General features: G+C 44.5%; 2 protein-coding genes across 3 annotated transcripts in view; both read right to left on the bottom strand.

Moving 5' to 3' along the window:
* XRN2 (5'-3' exoribonuclease 2) overlaps positions 1-8006 on the bottom strand; it is a 45102-nt gene extending 37096 nt beyond the window's left edge. Inside the window, exons 1-7 of one of the 2 annotated variants that reach the window (XM_042884176.1) lie at positions 7844-8006; positions 3663-3790; positions 3471-3582; positions 2198-2309; positions 1092-1150; positions 924-1013; positions 49-121 (exon numbers count right to left, since the gene is read on the bottom strand). In XM_042884176.1, the coding sequence (XP_042740110.1) occupies positions 49-121; positions 924-1013; positions 1092-1150; positions 2198-2309; positions 3471-3582; positions 3663-3790; positions 7844-7918 (649 nt within the window). In that variant the 5' untranslated portion in view covers positions 7919-8006. The remainder of the gene's footprint in view (positions 1-48; positions 122-923; positions 1014-1091; positions 1151-2197; positions 2310-3470; positions 3583-3662; positions 3791-7843) is intronic. The other variant, XM_042884167.1, reaches the window with a different exon arrangement.
* A 6591-nt stretch (positions 8007-14597) lies between these two features.
* The window catches only part of KIZ (kizuna centrosomal protein), a 39138-nt gene continuing 31164 nt past the window's right edge, over positions 14598-22571 (bottom strand). The window contains 2 exon segments of the mRNA XM_042881540.1: positions 14598-14831; positions 17161-17204. Of these exon segments, the coding sequence (XP_042737474.1) occupies positions 14728-14831; positions 17161-17204 (148 nt within the window). The 3' untranslated portion in view covers positions 14598-14727.

The raw sequence follows: 22571 nt of genomic DNA, 5'->3' as shown, positions 1-22571 counted from the left end.
ACAACAGGTTAGAAATAAGTGCCATACTGCAGTTTATTACAAGTATACCTCTTTGTCTTCTAATGTAATCCATGATTTTATGTTCACCTTCACCAGGAGCACTAGCATCAGACAGGATTACCTGTGAAGATTTACAGATTAGGTAATCAATTTATGCTGCCACCCTTAAAATAAAAAATCCACCAACAGTAGGTAGTTCAAGTATTCTTAAGTCAGATTCAGTATATGAAATCCTAATTTGTAGTGTCAACTATCATATTATGACTCACAAATCAATTATTTAAGAGTTTGGGTCCTCTGAGCAGACCTTAATTTTTCTCTAATTTCAGGATGAAGCTGACATATTGATTCAAACACCACTGAAATTATCATACCATTAGCTTCCTGATAAATTATATGGACAAGTGATGAAACAGGGCTGTCAGAAACTTGATGGGGGTGGAGTGGTTGAGTAACAGTATAAGAGAATCTCAAAGTCAAGAAAGGCACGAATCCTGCTATGAATAATTTTTATTGACTGACATCTACTGTGCATCATTCAAATAATAGAAAAAATGCAGTCTGAGACAATAAACAAGTTAAAAATAAAGAGTGAAAAGAATACACGCACAACGGACCGGGACATTTTTCCCTAAGATAATAAAGTGTTCCTAAAACCCTGCCTCCTATTACATCAAATTGTAGCTTGCAATATCAGATCTTTTCACTGCTTTTAAATGACATCCAAACAAATGGTGCTTTTAGATTGAGTTATTAGGATGAAATACACCTCTGAAGTCCAGCAGAAGGTGCAGGTCGCTCCATGATTAATAACTGTGCGAGAAGATGAGACAAATCTGTTGAATTCAGACTCTTCAGTCATATCCTGGCCTAACCTAATAGATCACCTTAATTTTCCTGAAGTATCAAACTGTGAAACTTACTGTCAGATTTTTCCACCCTGGGTCAGTGTTCAAACGGTCAGCGATGTAATAGCGGAGACATTTGGCAAGATTGTCCATAAACTCAGTTCCCTAAAAAGGGACAGAAGGAAATAAATTAAGCCATCATCCAGATACTGACAATTGCTGCTTAAGTGCAAGATCACTTACTGGGGTAATACAGTTGCTGTCAAATCTTTCCTTCACTTCTTCTGGAGGAAGAATGCCACCTAGAGCAATAAAGACATTTAACAGAAGTAAATCAATATGGAACATCAAACATTTTTGCATGACAAACAGCCTGATGGCTACCCTGATAGTAATTAACACTTCGTAAAAGATTACTTAGTTTCAGAAACAAAACAGGTCTTACCATCACATTACTTTCAGCTTAAAATTAGGTACTGGTACTCTTACAAAACCTTTGTTGCTTCAGAGCAGTGATTTCCTTACCTGTTTTGCCAAAAACTAGAAGTCTCAAGGAAACCAAGCTTGCTAAGTGAGATAAAACATCAGGAAATAATTTCCTTGTATATTCTACCCTACGTTTCTACTTCTTACTCACTTGAGCTCCCAAACAAGGTTACACTAACTTCCTATCTCTGAACTTCCTAAGAGTCTACAAATGCAACAGGAAAAAAAAAAAAAAGTGTGCCCTGCCTTTTTAACCTCTAAGGAGGCTGTGCTTTCACTTGGAAGGCCACGTTACTTCTGCCTACAGTCACCTGAATTAATTCCTCCAGCACACTCAGCACCCTCCAGCTACAAACACTGCTTTCACTCGAGTCAAATTACTGTCACTCTCAAACTGCACTGATGTTGCTCTGTTCCTGAGTTTAAAGTTTCCAATCTAAGAACCTACCTTTGCTTGCAGTGCATTCCTTATTCCTGTGCAGCAACAACTTCACATGACCTCTACTGCTAAGCCTCAACTAATTTTTTGTTAGCACCCAGAAACATTCATTCCTTTCTGTAAGGATAGTGGGAGGCTAAGCAAAACTCTGTTTATCCCTGTTTTTCTGTTCACTTTCTTCCTGAAGGAATTAAGAGAACACAAATCCATTTCAGGCAGGAAGACAGAAAACAAAAGTGACATTTTACCTTGGATCTTAACTTTGGTGAGAAAAAAAACAAAGATCCACTACACCCTCCTACTCCGTAATGCACAGAGATATTTTGAGAGCACAACATCCCTCTTCTATCCCTTACTGAAACACTAGAAACAAAAAAGGTGACTCTGACTTGAAAAACAACATCAGGTATTGTCACAGCTTTACCTTTGGCCAGAATTTCTTGTCTTATTTTTTGCTTCTCTTCAGCAGCTTCCATGCCCTCTTTTGATGCTCTGAATCTTCTTGACCGCTGCTGATTCATTTTTGCACGTGGAGCCTGAAACAGGCATCATAATGCACGGGTCAGTCACCACATCCACACAGTTATTTTCCATCTGCTGGTTGTTTCTGGTTCTCAGGACAACCCTTTTGAAATTGGCCAGTTTGTGAATATACGACCATTTAACACAGGGTCTCTCCATAACCAAACCTGGGATTCTGTTCACCCTGTCACATGGCAGCAGAGCTGGGCAAATTTCTGAATAGGTTTCTTAAGCCTCTCAGCTAAAGCATGCATGTGCAACTGTACCCTCAACTCAGAAACACACAGTGCTCAAATGCATCATTTGTAACATACCCTTTCTCCAAAAAGAAGCTCCTAACATTGTATACATAGCTCTTTGTGCTTTCAAAATACCAGAGCAGACAGTACTCACTTACTAGCTAGGACACCTATTTGGGATTTTTAAAAGGATACATCAACATTTACTTGTTGGATTACTTTCACATACACAAACACATTAGGAATTTTTGCACTTGTGTATCCTTAAGTAGGAAAGCTTTTACTTGAATTCATCTTATCTTGGAGAAGCTGAAAAGCCTAGAAAAAGCTTAGCAGTCCTGGTACCAGTACCAGGTACCAGTACCTAGTACCAGAAGCCTGGTAGGCTATTTCAGTGTGCCTCAGCACACAACGTGCATACAAATATACTGAGTGAAGGTTTTAATGAAGTGTGGTATCTTCCATTAGACTAACTGATGCACCAGCAGGATGGGGATAAGGAACAGAGGAAGACAGGCTCCAGTGTCTGCTTAAAGCTAGACTGTGAAACATTTCATGGCATCATCAAGTCAAAGCTCACTTTAAGTGCATATGCTTAAATGGCTTTCTGGTCTTCCCCAGCCTGCTGCACAAATCATTACTGAAGTCACAGAATAGAAGAACACATGAAATAACTTCAGAACTTTACTGTCTTATGGAAGTTTCCTGCTTTGCCAAAGCAAAGTTCAGATTGCAGTAGACTACATCAGCCAGCTGATGAGACCCTGTGGGCTAAATTCTTCAACAGTTTTGAATACACAGAAATTAACTGCATATTTAACCTATAAGTTCTTTATTTTGGAAAACTATCGTCCAGTGGATCTTATGAGAATGGAGGGCAGCAAGCCTCGTTTCAGAAATAGTCGTTAGTAGGAATTAAATTCAGTCGGTACTTACCACTCCATCTATAGCCATGTAGAGAAGTCTCCTTGGTCTTACAATGTTGAAGATCCTGTCAATATACTCAAAGATTGCAACCATCATTTCATCTTCATTTTTAGGTGCTGGCCTACAACGTAGAACATTAAATTTAACATGTGAAATGCTACGAATGAGTCCTACTTATAGAGACAAAGGAAACTGCCTTACTTGTCTTCTGGATGTGTACAAGGGTGAATGATACCATTCATATCCAAGTACAGATTATCAAACTCCACCTCATTAGGGTTTGGTTTGCTTGTATCGATCGAAGCCTTGACGCCATTGCATTCTTTGGCCTGCAAAAGCAGTTGGAACAATTAATTCAGTATTCAATCATGCAAGCAGAACAACTAATCTACAGAGTATTAACATACAGACTCACAGGAGATCACAGAATCATTAAGGTTGGTTGGAAAAGATCACTGAGACCACCCAGTCCAAGCATCAACCCAACACCACCATGCCTGCTAAGCCACGTCCCTCAGTGCAAGGTAATCACTTCAAAGGCAGCAGAAAAAGACAGCAACAAATTCCCCTAAACAGAATTACCTGGAATTTCATGCTTACACTGCTTACTCAGCTTTGTTTCTAAGGCCTTTATAAAATTAACATTACCTGAAGGGATAACGATGGCTTAAAGTTGAGCCAGTTCACTCCTGCTGATCAGCATGTATTATCCATTTTGTTCCAAGGAACTTCCACACTGTGTATTTTCCAGATAAACTACCCTTCTTACTGCCAGCCCCATACAGGCTCCCTCAAAACGCAGGGAAGGAGATTCAAAGCACATAATATGACGTGATGATTGGGACACGACAAGAAATGTCAGAAATCTCTTCACTTTAAAAGCTCGTTGTTTTAAAACAACTTTCAAGACTGGGACATCTAAACAAACTCGTATCACTTCCCTAACCCACAGGAAGAAGGAAGCAGCAGAAGCCATTCGCCTATGGCTGATCACACTGGAGAGCAGCAGGTGACATGACAAGCTCCCCAACAGTACAAGTAGGTACGTCGGAAAGAAGCGAAGTACAAGACTGAGCTGGAACACTTCCTCTTACCAGATTCCACTCTACAAAGGAAAGAGATCCTCTCAGATCCCACCAGACAAAAACTGCCATTTGGAGCATATCTTTATTACTTTTCTTGGTTACTACCAAATGCACCGAGGCGCTCACACACCCCTGAACCCTTCGGCTTCTGACTCTGAGCTTGATTGCGGATGCACTCAGCATGCTAAATAACTCCCAGCCCCTACTTTGCACCTGTGAAATAAGCAGACTTTTAACTATGACTGCCTCCCTTTAGGCCAGTACCTAACCAGAAAGAAGCTCAGGTCACACTGTGGATGGTCAACTCAATGCTGAATTATAATTGCTCTAAACACATCTGATCACCGATGTTCTCAGAGCTCTTCAGCATGATTGAACACTCACACATGGTAAACCCAGATGCACGGAGAAAACAAATGTCAGCGAACAACCAGGAAGCAAATTAAACACCAGTAACATCCATGCCAGAAGACACCCTTTGACCAAGAGGACATCAAATTCATCTTAAAGACTTGATGACTGCAAGGAGTTATAACGTATCACAGAGTTGCAACGAGGAGTGCAGCTTGGCAAGCAACGCGATGCTATTCCATCCAGGCTGTGCTCACAGGATTCAAGGAGGCAGCAGGAAAAAATGTTCCCCTATTGCTCCTCCCACCCCAGTGAAACTTGTCAGAAGCTGACCAACACGCACCCGGCACCTCCTCTGAGCTCACACAGCCCCTGCAGTTGCAGGAGCACAGTCTGCAATAGGAGCAATGTCTGCACTGCATTCCTGCAAATGGATTTTTAAATACTGTAGGCTAATCTCCTCTATTTCTTTAAAAAGCTGAAATTCTGCCAACTTGCATCTTTCTCCTCTTAGCTACGCCAACAAGCCAAATTTTGACAGGCGGGATCAGGACCAGCTCGGTTCCTTCAGAACTCACAAAAAAAAAAGAGCATGTTGCTGCACTGTCTAGAACAAGAACAATCCTTTGGTTTTAGCAGGAACTAATTGCCAGGTGCAAACACTGCTCTGCAGCTTAAGATTTTTATCAAGTTCCTCTGGGCAGCGAAAGCCCTGATTTTAAAAGAAGAGCACCCATTCTGGTTTACATCAGATAAGGGGACAAGCAGCTTGTCTAGTGTCCTACTTGATCTCCCATCAAACCTCTTGCCAAAGCTAACTGTGACATCAAAGGCTTACAACTGTGTGATACGGAAAATAAAACTGCCCTCTCCACAGATCTTATTTCCTGTCTTGAAGGTAAAGCAAAATAAGCACCATCTCCCTTAGATGGCTATGAAAGCCATTTAGTTGTCATCTGCATACTGCTAAGTCAGCAGCTTTGCCATCACCCACTCACAAACCCATCAGCTTTTTAATGCACACGTCTTGTAAAAGGTTTAAGTATCTGGGAGTGATATCTCTTGTGATAGAACTAAACTGTTCATTTCTAATCTACAGCTGCTTTTGAAACCATTGAAAACAGATCTTCAAATATGATACTTTAGTAGCAGCTTTATTAATTTGTATGAATCTGATTAAGAACCTTCTCCCCTGGATTTTATATTATCTTAGAGATCTTCCTCTTATTCTTCCCGCTCAGCTTAAGAAAAAGATTAATCAGATTTAAGAAAAAGAAATAACCTAGCAAGGTAAGAGAACAGGGATCATCTCTGTCATATCTCAAAGAGACAAGCTACCCACAGATACAAAACTTCTGATTAGAAAGATTTATAAGCAATCCTAAGATACACACAGAACTGATTACATTGTGAGAGAAATTTAAATTCCTCCACAGTAAGACACAGCTTCTCACCACTGTCCTAGGCAGCTCTCAAACCTGTAACCAGGTACAAATATCAAAAACTGTAGTTAAACGGGATTTATTCAGGTGCTGTCCTCTCTGTACACACACTGCACTCCTAAGTCACAACAAACCAATGTGCATAAGGAAATCTGCTCTGATGCTCCATTACGGCCAGCCAATTTGACTCTAGAGAATTTGTTATATTGTTCCTTCTCTTTTAAGATTTGCTGTTACAGTTTCAGTTACTGAACAGACGTGCAATCACATACACCAAAGGTACCTCTGCAGGTACCTTTCCTTTACCTGAACTCCACAGCAACTGGGATTAAGTTGGCATTTAGATAGGTGTTCACTAACATGATGGAAGCCTTCCGCTTTTACAGAAAGCTTTGCTGAATTGTTACTGCATGAAAATGTATTTGCCATTTCAATTGCGACTGCTGTTAAGCATACAGATCTTAAAGCATTATCCAGGAAATACTGCAAAGTTTATAAGACAAAAAATGTCCACTTGTAGTAAACACAAAACTGTAAACAATCTACATGTACTCTCACAACCATCTGCATTCATTTATTCAGAAGAATGCTGCTCTGGAGCAGAACAGCTGAATTTCACACTGAGTGATGGCTGTAAACAGAAATGATAATTAATAGAGACACTGTATCCACAGTCCTGCTTCATTGCTGGAATGGATATTCATAGAATCATAGAATGGCCTGGGTTGCAAAGGATCACAATGCTCATCTGGTTCCAATCCCCTGCTATGCGCAGCAGAGTCACCAACCAACAGACCAGGCTGCCCAGAGCCACATCCAGCCTGGCCTTGGATGCCTGCAGGGATGGGGCATCCACAACCTCCTTGGGCAACCTGTTCCACATCACACGTACTAAAGGAAAGGGGGGTTTGCTGATGAAAAGCTCAGACCCCACAGCCTGTTATGATGCTGACTGCAGGCAAAACAAGCCATTCACCTGCATGAGTCTCCCACTGTGACCGAAAAGCATTCCTCGGATCTGCTTCATAGCAACACTCGTAAATCAGAAACTACCTCGTTTGGCGGCAGCTCCTCAAACCTCCGGCATGCACCGCAGTGCCAAACTCACACCCCGCAGCTACAGGTCACACAAACCCTTCACACTGCACTGAGGGAGGCTCAGGAGCCGTAAGGACGACAAGCAGAGTACCCTGCAGGTCCAACGTGCGATTCACCCAAATTTGAGGCACCGCTTCACTGCCTAAACCTGAAACCCCGCGGCTACCTTTTCGGTGAAAAGAACCGAACGCCAACCCCGACTCCCGCTGTGCTGCACAGAAACCTCACTTAAGGCAAACAGGTAACACGTGCAGGCTGTTTGGCTCTCACGGAAGAGGAATTGTTCCCAACAGCCCAGCGGAGCTCCCGGCCCCAGCTCCGGGCGCACACGCACGCGTAGGGCCGGGAACCGCGCGGGCACCACGCCGCCTGCCCCCCTCCCCCTCTTCCAGGCCGCCCCCTTCACCTTCTCCTCCACGCAGTTGACGATGATGGACGGGTACTTGCGGCTGAGCCAGCGAAAGAAAGCCGGTACTCCCATGGCGGCACTGGAACGGCAAGGAACGGCCCCGAACGAGGCGGCGCCCAACGCTTCCGGGGCTGGAGAACGGCGCGGGGCAGCATGGGGGCCGGGCCGCCATCTTAGGGGCGGGAGCGCCTACCGCGCACGCGCACTGCCGAGAGGCCACAGCGGCTCGGCGCTGCGCGGGGTGTGAGCGGTTGTGAGGCGGGTTGCGAGCGGGCGACGAGCCCAAGCCCTGCACGGCACCACCGTGCCCAACAACCACGTCCCTCAGTGCCACACCTTCCTGTTTGTTGAACACCTCCAGGGATGGTGACCACCCTCCTGGACAGCCTATGCCGCTGGCTCACTGCTCTTTCAGAGAATAAATGTTTCCTAGCAGCCAACCCAAACCTCCCCTGGCACAACGTGAGGCCGTGCCCTCTCGTCCTACGGGAGCACCTCGCCTCACACAGCCTCCTTTCAGGTGGTTGCAGACAGCCAGCGTAAAGAATCCCTGTCACCTCGCTCCACCCATTGCATAAGCAAATACTATTAAGTTAGCCGCGCGGTGATGTTCAAATGGAATTAAAATCTGCGGGTATTAAAAAGGATTAATAAAATTAAAGGAAGGTTTTGTGCTGGGCTGCACCCTGTCCTTTGCACGTTCCGGGGAGGAGGTGAGGAAGGAGCCCGGCTCTCGTTAACAGAGCCAACAAACCTCAGCACTGCTTGTGGAGTCAACTGCCGACCTGGGGAGAGGAGCCCTGCTAATTGGCTGTGCAAAGCATTAACCCAATATTGGATTTCTTGTCGCTCCGAGCCTCGCTTGGCTGTTGGTAAGCCATTTTCTGTTGTCACTTCTCTTACAAAATCTGTGACTGGAATAAATTTCCCCATCGACTTTCTGCTGGCAGTACATCTCTTGTATCAGCTCGTCCTTTATCTGCTCCTTACAAAACACATCTTGATTGAAGTTTCCTATTATATCGCTCTTCCTGCTGCAATTTAGCCTATAGTAAGACAAACTTAGTATGAACACACTGTATTGAGGGGCAATCAGTTGTTTTTTTCCTGATAACACCAAAAAAGAGACAAATGCAAATGAAATATGATCATCTTATCTCATAATTACTTGTGTAAACAAGCTTTGTTGCAGTATTATTATTGTTTGGTTTTTTTTTTCAAACATTTCCTTGAAAAGTTAATCTACATTTTGCTGGGTGAATGAAAACAAATAAATCCTGCAAATATCCTAAAGCAGAGCTAAGCTGCAGCCAGCACAGGACAAACAAGAGCATGGTGTAAAGATGGTATTTTAGTTGGGTGATGGCTCTTCTTTTCTGTAACAACTGGAGGGCATGATGCTCCTCATAATTTGGCATCCACCAGCTGTTCGTGACCGTGAAGAGAAAACTCTTCCTGTGGGAAATCTAGGACTGTTTCCTTTAAATTTTTCTGAGAGGTGAAATAATTGAGAAGGAGTGAAAAGAGCCTTTGAGAGCTACGTGTGAAAATGACTCCTTCTGGTATTCCCCTGACACTGCTGTCATGCAAACAAATTTGGGGGCTGCCCAAAGTGTGTTACCAAAAACTATAACTAAGCAAACTCTCCAAACCAAGTGATAGTTTGCAAAGCAAACACTGGTCTATTAAAGCATTGGGTGCATGGGGATCTCTCCACAAAGGTTGCACACCTCGGAGCTATAGCACTCTCTTTATATACATTCAACACACAAATATTCATACAGTTTTCACAAAGCTCCCAACTATCCCCAGAGCTGTCAGAACTGAGGATTGTCAGAATATCATATCTAACTTTGTACCTGCATCTGTAAACGGAGGGGTTCTGGTGAGTCAGTTTGCCTATAGATGCAGATCTATAGTGATCACTCTTTGATGTCAACAGGACTAGATTTCTCTTGGGTGCCTCCCCATGTCTACACAAAGGGGCATGTTCTTATCTTGAGCATCAAGGGATCTACTCTTTGAATACTAACTAAATTGTTTGAGTCTTATGGTATCAAATGTACACAGTGATGAGTAAACAGCTGCTTTGGCAATGCCTGTCCTGGGTGGCTCAGTGGACAAGGCTGGCAGATGCAGGAGGCAGCAGTGGGAACAGTAATGCTGGCTGGGACCTCATCCCACAAGGCAAAGTCATTCTGTCTTGGGGAGAGCGGGAGGGGACACTCCAGTCTCAGGGCAGACTCTGAAGTTCCAAAAGTGGAGAGGCACTTACTGGTTTAGCTTTTTATTATTATTACTATTTTTTACCATCCTTTTAAATTGCTTATTGTCCTTTCTTAGCAAAAAGTTCTAATGGAGCAGCTGGAATGGACTTTCGGGCTGAACTTCAACTCTTCCTCCTGTCCAAACCAACATCTTCTGCTTCTCCAGAGGAACAGTTGCCTCTGTAGCTTCTCTGACACAACTTGGAGGCTGCAGGGAGCTCACAGCTGTCCACACAGCAGCTCAGAGGACACCAGTTCCAGTCCTGCCCTCTTTCTTAGGGCTCACCTGGAGGCTGCAGGGTGCTCAGGACTGCCTGCTGGACTCCTCCTGTTGTCCTGGAATGGCAGCAGCTCGAAGGACACCAGTCCAAGTCCTTCCCTTTTCCTCAGAGCTTGGGAAAAAAGGGGTGGGAGATTCTGGGGAAGGATGAGGATGGAGGATGGGAAAGGAAGGGAGCAGCAGCTGGAGCTGGGGCTCTCTGGCAGATGGTGACATTTCAATGCTCAGATGGAAGTCGATGGCCCCTGGTGTGCCACCAGATGTACTGATGTCTCCAGGCAAGCACGGTGTTATAGTGCTTGCCTGGCTCTTATGGAGGTGGATCCATCTCCATTGTTTCTTCCTCTGGAGACACATTCACCACCATGGGCTCAACGTCGTCCTTGGGTGGATCAACGTCCATTGGTTCTGGTTTGCTGCTGCTCCCCTGAACCTTACGCTTCTTGGGTAGGGGAGGATCCATGGTGGGAAGGGGGAAAGGCTCCTTCTAAATTGCTGCTTCTTGTGCTAGAAGGCTGCACCAAGACACAAGTCTTTTAGAGACTGGAGTTCCGTTGTCAGGGTCCCTGTATTTATAGCAATCATCAGGGAGGTGGCTTGGGACATTACAAAGCCATGGCAGAGTGACCCTAAGAATGTCCCATGAGAATCAGAAGATGGATGTGTTGGGCATGGGGAGCCCTCAGCTGGAGGGGTGCCCCAGTTGCTGCTGATGGAATTCTGGGATTTGAACCAATTCTCTTTAATGTTTTCATCAATGACTTGATATTAAGTAAATTTTGGATGATGCTACATTGGGAGGGGTGTTGGTTCCCTTGAGGGTAGAGAGGCCTAGGCCCAAGATCCTGACACATTCGAGGGTGGTCACCATCTGCATGAACAAGAGCAGATGCTGGTTCTGCACCTGAGATGGGGCAGCCCTGGCTCTGTGTACAGACCGGGGGATGAGGAGCAGCCCCTTGGAAAGGGAGCTGGGGGTTCTGGCCGGTGGCAAGTTGAACCTGAGCCAGCAGGGTGCCCTGGAGCCAGAAAAGACAACCATGCTGGAGATACCAGGCCCTGTGCTGCACAGCCTCACTGCCAGCACTGCCTGTGCTCTGGGGCCACAGTATAAAAAGGACATAAAGCCATCAGAGAGCATCCAGAGGAGGGCTACAGAGCAGGGGAAGGGTCCAGAGGGGAAGTCTTTGTGAGTATACATGGGTCCAAATGAGCCAGCCTAAAAGAAAACATCATGCTGATCCTTCTCAAAACATCAGCTAACACAGAACGAGATATTTTCAGGATTTGTGAAGCTTCTGTTTCAACCAATGTGCGTGAATATTAGTGCTTGAAAACACACACAGATACTTTCCTCATTCTTAAATCAAATTTCCCAATTTTCTGCAGCCTGAATACACTCTAGCCTAGACAGCTCACCACAAACTCCTCCTCGCTCTGCACATCAGCTCAATACCTCCACCACTATTTCCCCTCACTCGATGACAGCACTCATCCAGCTTTTTTTTTTGTCAGCACCTATCCATCTGCTAATTTGCTTTTGCAGGCACAAGCTGATGTTTGGCCTTGCTTCAGTACAGCTGTGCGAGTGTGACGTGCAAAAAAGGACGCGGCTCTAAGTCCCTGCAGATACACAGCAGGAATACATGAAGACTTCTCCTTACAGTATTCTCAGTGGATGAGTGGCATGCTGATTTCAATCTGTTCAGGCTGTATTGATTACAGCCCTACTGTCCATCAGCATCACCTGTCATCATCGTCAGGCTGCCGGTATGACAGCTGTCAAGGAGCAGAATAAAGTTGACTGGCAGAACGTTTTGCATCTAATGAGTCTGTGCACAATGAAAGTATAATAAAAAATATGCTATGGAGGAACTCGGCTATCGCTTAAATACCAGAAGAGAGATATTGCCTTAGCAGAAAGTCCCGCAGCCATCTGTCATCTGTCATTAGCTGCATGTCTGAGGCTGAGCTGGACTGAGGGAATGAAAAGCACCAGAGACTAGTGATGGGTGCCTTGTGTCATGCGAGGAGATTTAAAGTGGGCTGACATCAAGAACCCAGAATCACTCAGAAAGAGCTTAAAACTACAAAGGCGCTGCAGATTTGATGCAGTGTTCCTTCGCAGCGCTGCTCGCAGAGACTTCTTCCAGATGAACTTTGGTTTGACGTTCACTGGAAATCACATAGCAATGGTCTGTCAGTGGCGTGACATACCAGTGAGCTTACTTTTAGCAGATGAGCAGGGCCTCAGAAATGAATTACCACAGCTGAAGGATGGGCAGAACAAAGCACCGAGGGGCAACAAAGCAGGCACCGGCCTTAGCATGGTGGGGTTGTACGCTCATTGTGCTGCAAGTCTCCCAGATGACATTGAGACTGTAGATAACAAAGGAAAATAAGCTTCCAACATGGTGCTAGAAGGCTACAGAGAAGTTCCTAGACATATCTTGTTGTCTACCAGGACCAGCAGCAGGACAGCATCAATGCTTCTGGTTGTGCTGCCACTGCAATGCAAAATTCATTTTCAAGCCCAATCTAAAGTAGCCCATGGTCCAACGGGCAGGAAACTGTCACAGTGAAGGAGGACACCAAAGAGCTTCCCTTGTGCAGATGCACACAGTATGAGAGTTGCTCTTCCTCTTGGCACAGAAACAGAGCAGCCACTCTGACCCAGGCAGCCCTATAATGCTGGGATCCTGTAGCTGCAGAGTCCAGCTGCCTCCCATTCCAACAACCCCGCTCACACACTCCATCCTCAGCAGCACTCACTTTCCAGTTGTTGGGATAATCAACACTGCACCACTGCCGGTGTCAGGCTGGGAACCTGTAAGATGAAACAAGCCAACAGACATCTATACTAACCATTTCTTCTCATTTTCAAGCCTTCTTCAAAGCTCATTTCTGGCTACTCGTTCTTTTTATTAAATAGAATATTGTTACCATTTAAAAATCGTTTTTGATGGACTAGACCCAAAGATTTGTGGCTGTATTCAAAGATGCAGTACTGCTTTGCAGCAGGGTTTAATTGGGGTGCTGTTTTTTGCTTTTGAACTTATCATAATTATGAACAGATTTTTTTTAATGTGTCCCCTGGTTTCTCCCTTCGAAAGAAAATCTCATGTTTAATGAACTTAATTTTAGATAAAAGGAATTAAAAGAAGAAAATTAAAAATGCATGAAGCTCCTAGAGTCATCCAATTATTGTGATGTCCATACAGCAACACCAGCGTAGATTTTACAAAGCAACTAAAAGCAGAAAAATCACTGAGGATCACCACATGTAAATTCTGTTCTGTTCCAAAATATGCTGAATTAGAAATGTACATTTTATGCATTTCTTCTTCTTGATCTGTTGCAGATGATGATAAAGATCAAACATGCCAGGCAGCCCCGAGTAGCATATCTATGCATACCCAGAATGCTTGCTTTCTTTTTTCCAAACCAGTCAGCTCTGTAGCCAAAATATTAGAAGACATATGAGAAGATGGTGTTTTTTGCACTCCTACTGCAACAAAAGCAGCTGCCAAGCTGGGCAGTAGTAGTACTGCTACTAAGCATACTTGTGGCCTGCACAGCTTCCAGAAAAACAGAGACTTTGGTGACGTGGCCATTAAGCACTGCAGCCCAACCACACTTCTCCTGCAGCACAAAAAGATACATTTGGATCATATACAACCAGGTACAGAAACGGACTTGACTCCCTTTTGGTCAGTGCCTCTTCTAGAATTTGGTATGAATCACAGAGAGAAATAAGCACACACAGCATGATGACACTGCTGCCCCAAGGACAGCAGCATCACCCAAGGCCACATTTCACTCTTACAGTAGCTGGCACCACTCTCACAGCAATTCTGTCAGGCTGGCAACTTTTTGACCCAAGAGGTGTTATTTCTTGCTCACTGCTGACACCTTGTTTGTGACAACCCATGCATCTCTGTCATGCAGGATTAGCCATTACACAGGTGCATCCCTTGCCTTGTATTTGGCACAGGGCAGGAGGTGCTTGCTGTGAGCAGGGACCTGCAGAAAATCAGCTTCAATCCTCGATAACAGAAAGAAATGGGGAAGTAGCCAGTGGGTCCCAGCTGCCTTCTGGAGAAAGCTGTACAACCACCATGGGGTAAGTGGACATCTGAGGACACACCTTCAGTTGGATCTCCTTCAGAAAAGAAAAACAGAGTAAACACACATACAAGGAGGCTGTGTAGAATACCAAGCAATCTTTATTCTGTATTTAAATGCGAATATCAACCTATGAGGTGCACTTCTGCACATTCAAGTTGTGGAAGGTGATGCTGTTGATTTGCTTCCCAAAAGCAAGCGGTGGAACTTCAATCATAGAAGTCATCAAAGTCATCTGCTTCTGGGCTGTGAGTTTGTGGACGCAAAACATCCACAGCCTCAGAGCTGCTATCGTCAGATTCGCCCCAGAAAGCTGAGAGTGAAGGCAAAAAATAAAGGGAGAATTATAAAAATCTTCTCCATGCCCATGTGACAGCACAGGCCTTATTCTTTTACAGCTCTTTTGAGGTAGCTAGACACTGTGGTTTATGGAGGAGCTCGGGCTTAGGGTTGTTTTGATGACCCCCAGCAGAGGTGTGCATTTCTGGCACTGTGCTGTCACCAAGTCGTGGTTTCCTAACTGAGCTGCTGTGGAGGAACAGTGAGCCATTTACAGGGCCGACTTCATTGTTCCTCAAGGTAGTTTGGCAGAATATTTCCACTCCAAGCAATTTACTTGACCATCTGCTGCCTGAATTACAGCTTTGTCTATTATGTTCCACTTTCTCCCTCTATTTGACCCTACAGTGAAGTCACGGGATAACCATGACATCAGAGTTGGCATAAAAATGGCAATGATGTCACAAATGGGAAAAAACCACCACTCTGTGACAGGACCACATACAGACAAAAAACGACTTCAAAGAACTGGATGGCTTTAACAAAAGGACCTGGTAATTAGCAAGCAATTTCACTGAAAAACAGAATCACATTTAAATTTGAAGTGCTCGAGAGATTCCTCGATATGTAAATTCCTTTGACCCATGGAAGGAGAGGGAAAAAAAAAAAAGCAGCAGACACACAGGGAAGTACACAGAGCTCTTCACAACGAAGGCCTGATGAGATGATTCAGGTGTGAAGGTTGCCAGCTCAGTCGTGCAGTAACTGTTAATTTTTCTTTTTCCCTTGATTAAAAAAAGAAAACCACAACAGAAAGCCACGCTTTTATCTCCAGAAAAAATAGTTGCTTCACCACCAAAGGGCCACTGAGGAGTGCTGCTGATCAGCAACAACACGGGGCTCTGCAGCAACAGTGTTTGAATGTTAAACTGCACCCACGACAGCAACAAGCATAGGCTGAGGGAGTCAGAGGAAACAGAAGCACAGGTGGGAACAACATTCACAGGCACAAATTCCCTTCCTCTTTGGGTTCGTGTTTACCCAGGGCAGCAAGGCACAGACATCCTACCCCACAGCTCCCCCTGCCCTGCTCTGGTGAAACCTCTCTGCAGGTTGTGTGCAGACACGTAACATCCTTCTCTCTCTCAGCCCACTGTAGGAAGCAGCCACAGGATAGAATGTCAAGCCTACAGTTATTTCCAGAGCTGCACTGCCTGGTCCTAAAGGTTTTCAGAGGGTCCTCGTTTCTCCAAAGTTATCAAAAGAAAGTTGAGGCAAAAGCCTCACAAATACAGATTCAGACGGCAGGAGAGAGGCAAACTGTCAAGCTTCATACAGAAATTTCAGCTCATATTCGACTGAAGCACTGTTCACTATTTTGTGCTTTTGATGGCACAAGCTATATAAATACCTTATCTACAAATGCAGCAGCTGCACCTTTCATCCTGTATCCCCAGACCCCTGGACTGCAGGTCTGCCGTGAGCAGCAGAGTGGGGCAGGCTGCACCCTGTGCTCGTTCCCATGCTGAACGTGTGGGAGGAGAGCAAACGTGCCGAAGGGCTCCACAACACGCAGCTCCCCAGCAGAGAGCTAAGCAGGCTAGAGATGTGACAGAGGCCTTTCAAACGGCATCAAAGCACCCATGGTTAATGGTATCCTGAAATCAGCTCAGATTCCGTAACTGTGAAATAAGCTTGGTATCTCTCAGGGCTGTAATAGCTCCCGAGGCTCCCAGCAAAAAACTCTCTGGTCCCAGTACTGCCTTCCCTCACAGAGTTACAGGTGAATTTGGACACCAGCAGTTAAGGTAACTAGAAGAAAAATCAAATGTAGGAGAGAATGAAAACACACAGGGCCCAGAAACTGGTTTAAAAGAAAGCCTGCACAAGGAAAACAACTGTTTCAGACAAACACGTGTACAGACACTGTTGTATGCCCACCTATGGTAACCACACAAACACACTGCTGCCCATCCACTCCTGCACTCAGTATTTCAAAGATAATGCCAGACTTTTCCTCCGCTAGGCTTGAAGAACATGGTTTAGTGGGGGAATATTGGTGGTAGGAGGACTGGATGATCTTGGAGGTCTTTTCCAACCTTGGTGATTCTATGATTCTCCTGCTCCTATTTGATTTAAATCACCAAGCACAACGATCACTGCCCTTCCAAATCATGCACTGTGAAACATGTCCTCTCTGATCCAGAATTTCCCATCAGTAACTACTTGCCTGTTCCTGTGCTGAAGTAGTGAAATTCCACATTTCCTCCATCTCCTTAAAAATGCTGTATTTAGAGGCTTTCTGCCATTTCAATTTCCCTAAGAAAGACAGGTTTTTAAGCAGTTTAACAGTTGTTTCTTACCTTTGGATTTTATAGCAGTTATCGCTCCCTTCCTGAATTCAGGCCTGCAAACAGGGAAAGATTGTAAATATTCAGCACAGTGTCACAAAACTAAAAGACATTCAGTTGACTTTTTTGTTTTTTAGTAACTACTCGCTCCTTGGTCGCTGTTTTTCCCACTTGCATGTTTTACAAAAGGTGGAGAAATTATCATGCAACAAGGACACTGGTCCAGATGTTCAGGCAGCATGCTCTGGAAGCAGCATTGCTAGCACTGCTGATGTACACCAGTAGTGAATTAAGGGGACAAAGCATCACAGCTTCATCTATCTTTCGCAGCCTTTCAGATATGCACAGAAAGTAAAGAAAAAATCCAAACAAAAATAAAAGCACCCCCCACTGATGCTCACTGAACTTCCTTATTTCCCATCCTGCCAGTGCACTCCTCCAAGTCAGCTCCTGGGTTCCCATAGCATCACCCACGTCCCTATGTAAATGTGCAATCTTCCAGCTGCCTTTGATCTACCTTGATGTATATGCAGTTGCGATTCTGTTCTGTTAAATGACTGCTCTTGTGTCTAGAGCATCACAGGCCCTTTTGAATCTCTCAAACAAGCTGGAATCATTTTGATCTTTTGTGTGTAGCGTGTGTATTGTGTTGGTGCTGTGAAATAATCACATAGGGGCAATGATGTAGGAGAATTAACTGTTATATTAACAATCCCGCAATAAGCTCTAAAAATAAAGCTTCAGCTGATTTTAATAAGGAAGATCAAATAGGAGATATTTGTGACATTACTGTGTGAACTAGTCCAACATAAGCAAATGTCAAGCTGCAATTTGAAGCTGTTGCTACAGTCAGAACACAATCAGCTGTCAAAATTTCACACAATTTGCTGCATTTCATTTAGAGACACGGCAGCTAACACATAATTACTTGAAGCGAGGAGTTAAAAATATTCTAACTACCATCAATGAAGGCATTTGTGAAGGAGATACAAGACGACAGATGATTCATTGCTCGTGTTACATCACCGTATTCAGTGAGATTTTGTGATTACAACTGGAAAGTTCAACTTAGCACAGGGGAGGTTTCATTACATTACAGCTACCTCTGTAACAGCAACTCCTCTTTTTAAGAGAAAAAAATGTTAGTTAGTTATATTCATTTCCTACAAGCTGTGAACGCCATTAGCCTCAATCTCCCTTCTCTAAAGGGATTCACAAATTCCCAGAAGTCGAACATTAAACACAGCTGAAGTTCAACTAAAATACCAAAAGAACATTTAGGTACTAGTAACAAAACAGCAGCACTAGTTAAGTACAAACAATTAGAAATATATCCTTTAAATAATTCACTCAAAAATGCGTCAGCCTTAACTAGTGCATCTGACAGTCCTCAGCACGCCATCCAAATCTCTCCTGGTTTTATTCAGTCAAACCCCACCCTACACTACACTCCAACTTCTGATTCAAATTCGCTCACTCCAAATGCTTGCTGAACACACTGCACAGGTCAGGTCCTCCAGGCTGAGGCCTTTGAACAGCCAACCACGCTGAACTCCTGCTCATTGTGCTGACATTTCCTGACCCTCGGCGCTCCCCAGGAGGTGCCCCATGGATCCCAGGCTCAGCCCACAGCTTGTGCTTAAGAGGAGGCAACTCCATCAGCCACATCGTTTTCCCCTGGGTGTAGAGTGAGAACCCACTTGTTGCTGAGCTGCAAATGGAGAGGTGACTTCCGTGGCAGACTGCACAAGAACCGTTTTGCCTTCAAGTATTTCATTAAAACAAGCTCACACAGCTGACAGCTACCATTTACACTGCCTACTGCTTCCTCTTCCACCGTCGGGAAGGGAGGTGGAAAGGCTTTATCATGCAGCCTCAGAGTGACCCTTTGCTCCGCTTGGTTCAGGCCACGATTGGACGTGTGAGGGCTGTTCAGGTGGATCCATAGCCCTGCTGGGCTGAGGATCACCATGCAATACCAGGACCACAGGATGAGCACCCACAGCCCTGCACAACCCTGAGCACTTCCAACTGCTCCAGGGCCACCTGAAGGCCTCACTGAGAAGCTGTGGTGCAAGGACCACCACGGCCAAGAGGTGAGGCACCCTGGTCTAGTGGGCGGCAACTCTACCTACAGCAAAGGAGTTGGAGCTGGATGGCCTTTCTGGTCCTTTCCAATACAAGTAATTCTGTGATTCTAAGATTCTGAAGATCTGAAAACCTTCCCTCCTTCTCCCACCTTCCCATAAAGAGAACAGCCAGTGCTGACACAAGGGAAGGCAAAGACAGACGTTCACATTCTACCAAAAAGCCATCAGTGCGTCCCCTCTCCCAGGGGAAATTACCATGCCTAAGAACAGAATTCCCTACCAAAAACAGCCCAAAGGGGAATGAGAAAGGGCTTGTCAGAAGCTAGGTATCAGTGCCACAGATCAGGCAGAAAAGGAGATGCCAGGAAACGGTCTGGCATGGAAGCTGGTGGCACACAGAGAAATGCTAGAGGAGATGCAGAAAATGGTACCAGGAGACCAGAAATAGCAACTCTGTCAAATCGAGACTGGAAATACTGCAAGATAGCTTTGTCACAGGGAATAAAATTCTTGAATTATGTCTGAAGTGTTAGTCAAGATGCAGCAAAACCTTTACATTGCAAAACACCCGTATTGAGAAGTCAGGAAATTCAATCGTGAAAGTTATCGTCTGCTACGCCGAGCGCACAATAACCACACAGACCTCCAAGGAGAAATTTCAGGGCTATAAATGAAGTAAGGCCAGTTTCCCTGCCTTGACTAATCCCCTGTAGTGACCCTTCGATATCCATTTACACATTTGCTTCTTCCCTAAAATAATGCCAAACTCAACCCAGGCTCTAACAAAGAAAAAACCCAAACCGGTTTAACTTCAAAGGGCCTTTTAATCTCTCCTTTACTCTGCTGAAATAGGCTTTTTTGTGCTGAAGATTCTGCAACAATAAGAAATGAAAAAGCTCCAAGAAAATATTTTTTCCCTCCATAACGAAAATTAATATGAAGAGGAAAAAAAAAAAATCTAGTAGAGCAAAAAGGCAAGTTAATAGATGCGGCATTGGGGAAAAAAAAAATCAAGAGAAAATGCTTACTCCAGTCAGGGTGTCTTTTTGCTTTAGCACTTGTTGAACTTCAGCGCTTCAGTGGCAAGAGAAACGAACGAAAAATAAATAAAAAGGACACCCAAATGCCTTAAGAGAAAGAAAAGGAAAAAAAAAGGAAAACCACACAGCCCACAGCCACTACTTAAACAGCAAAGGAAAAGAAACAACATCACCCAAGCATCAAGAAAAACAAAACAGTGTCAAGTTTGATCAGAAAGACAAACAAATTGAGGAGCGTGGGGGCTTCAGGAACACCGACATTACAGCTGATATTGCCAGAGGTTTCAAGGCTGTGCGCCTCTTCTGCATGAAAGCAGTGCTGAGGCACCAGAAAACAAACCGAGTATTTATATTTCACAGGGCAGTGCTTCATAACCCTCACTGAAAGAAGCGATGCAGCTTCTCCCCAGTGACACGTGAGGATGCAAAGCTGCAGACTTATCTTTAAAAATCGTTTTCTGGAAACATCTAAAAGCCTTTTAGGAGTATCAAGCCAGGCTACTCGGTGCCGGTGCTTCTGATGTGACGTCTCAGCTCAGCGTGCCCCTGTGTGATAAATATGCTTTGCTGTGAGCTGCAGGACAACTCTGATGGCACTATCGTTTGCTGCTGATGGTTGACTAGAAATTGGGCATCACAGAAAAGCAGTGAAGTTACAGAGTTGGGAATGCAGCAACAAATCTATTCAACATGCCATCATTTGCTGAGGAATGGAAACGATAACACCGAATTTAAGTAATTACACTGCAAACATGATCACTCTTATTGTAGGATACAAAGATTGACATCAAGTTACATTTAAGATCGTCCCCTGCTTGTGTATCATGTTGAAGAAAAAAAATACATATTCCTGCTTAGAAAAACAGACCAAAATCCATCACAGTGCAAGGTCCTTGCTAACTCTTGCTGACCGCCCTGCAGCACGGCTGCTACAGCATCACTGTTTCTGTGGCTTTTAGGATTGGGACCAGATGTGATAGCTACAGGACTTACAGAAAAACATCCCTGAGATACAGTCGACCTCTGTTAGAAGTGATTTGACAATTGAAGCTCTGTAGAAGGACACATCAGGCACAGACTCACCTATACACACGTGGCTCTTAAGGCGCAGGACACTGGCTGCAGCACCCCACTCTGCCCCGTTCCCTTGCTTTCATTGCTCTCAATGGCTACTTCCTTGTCCTGCTTAATGCATACCTTGGAAAACCCTGACCCCAAAAACTTTAGGCTGGAGCTCTGACAAGAGATGCCAAACAAGTCCACAAAACGCCATCGAGATTTAAAATGATAGCAGTAACATCAGGTAGAAGATGCAAAATGAATCGAGAGTTCCTAGTTCAGCAAAGTCTGAGTGCCCCCTGATGGCCAACGTGCTGCTTTGCATGGCAAGCCAAGCATCCCATTAGTTATTGCCAGTTGATTATTAAATATTTCCTTTGAGAATAATTAAGAGGATGAATTACAATCTGAAAACTTTTATTTACATCTCATTAAATCTGAGTTTGTTAGAGGCAGCTTTTGACTAAAAAACAGCCTCCGGGGACCGGGCTGGATTACTTCCAGAATGCAGATTAATCAAAGTTTAAAATACTTTAAACCGTGCTTACGTCCTGACAAATTACATTTTTCATTTGCTTCTCAGCCTTTAACGCTGCTTTAATCTTCAGATTATGTGGAAGCTAGACAGAGCAAACAAGTCACGAAGAAAAATAAACGGCTTGCATCAAAACCACAGAACGATCCCGAAAGCTAGTGACCTCCTCTGGCTGCAGCCACCGCTGCAGGGCCGCCCGATGCCACACACATCGCCTTCTGCCCGCTCTTTCGGGGAGACTCAGGCCTGACTTATGATACCTTCTCCCCCCGAGCGGTTCTATAACTTAACCTGCTCTTTCCTCTCGCAAAACCTTCACTCTTCTGGCTAAAGTTGCATCTACGAGCAGCTCGAGAAAGTAAATTAGTCCAGGGGGAAAAAAAAACAACCAAGCCAGTTTGATATCTGAGGCAGAAGCAGACAATATTTGTGGGAGAAGAGGAAGCTCTGGCATGCACCTCCGAACAAAAGGGAACAAGTGGTCTTTACTCAGAGAGCAGCTTCCTATTAAGACTCACTCCTTCGTACATTATGCCTTTCATCCCCACTCAACCACAAAATGATTTTGCTGTAGGAAATACAATGGCCGAAAAAGATTTACATTGAAAGAATCTTTAATAATAAACTGTTGCAGATCTGCCTACTTCCCCATGATTTATAATACAATAAACATCGGATTCTATTAAGTCTCATGCACTG

This window comes from Lagopus leucura, unplaced genomic scaffold (genome assembly GCF_019238085.1).
Source record: "Lagopus leucura isolate 7727_CA_CO unplaced genomic scaffold, USGS_WTPT01 Super-Scaffold_73, whole genome shotgun sequence".
Classification (NCBI taxonomy): Eukaryota; Metazoa; Chordata; class Aves; order Galliformes; family Phasianidae; genus Lagopus; species Lagopus leucura.
Note: the sequence above shows the minus strand (reverse complement) of the source record. Positions and strands in the feature narration are given on the sequence as shown.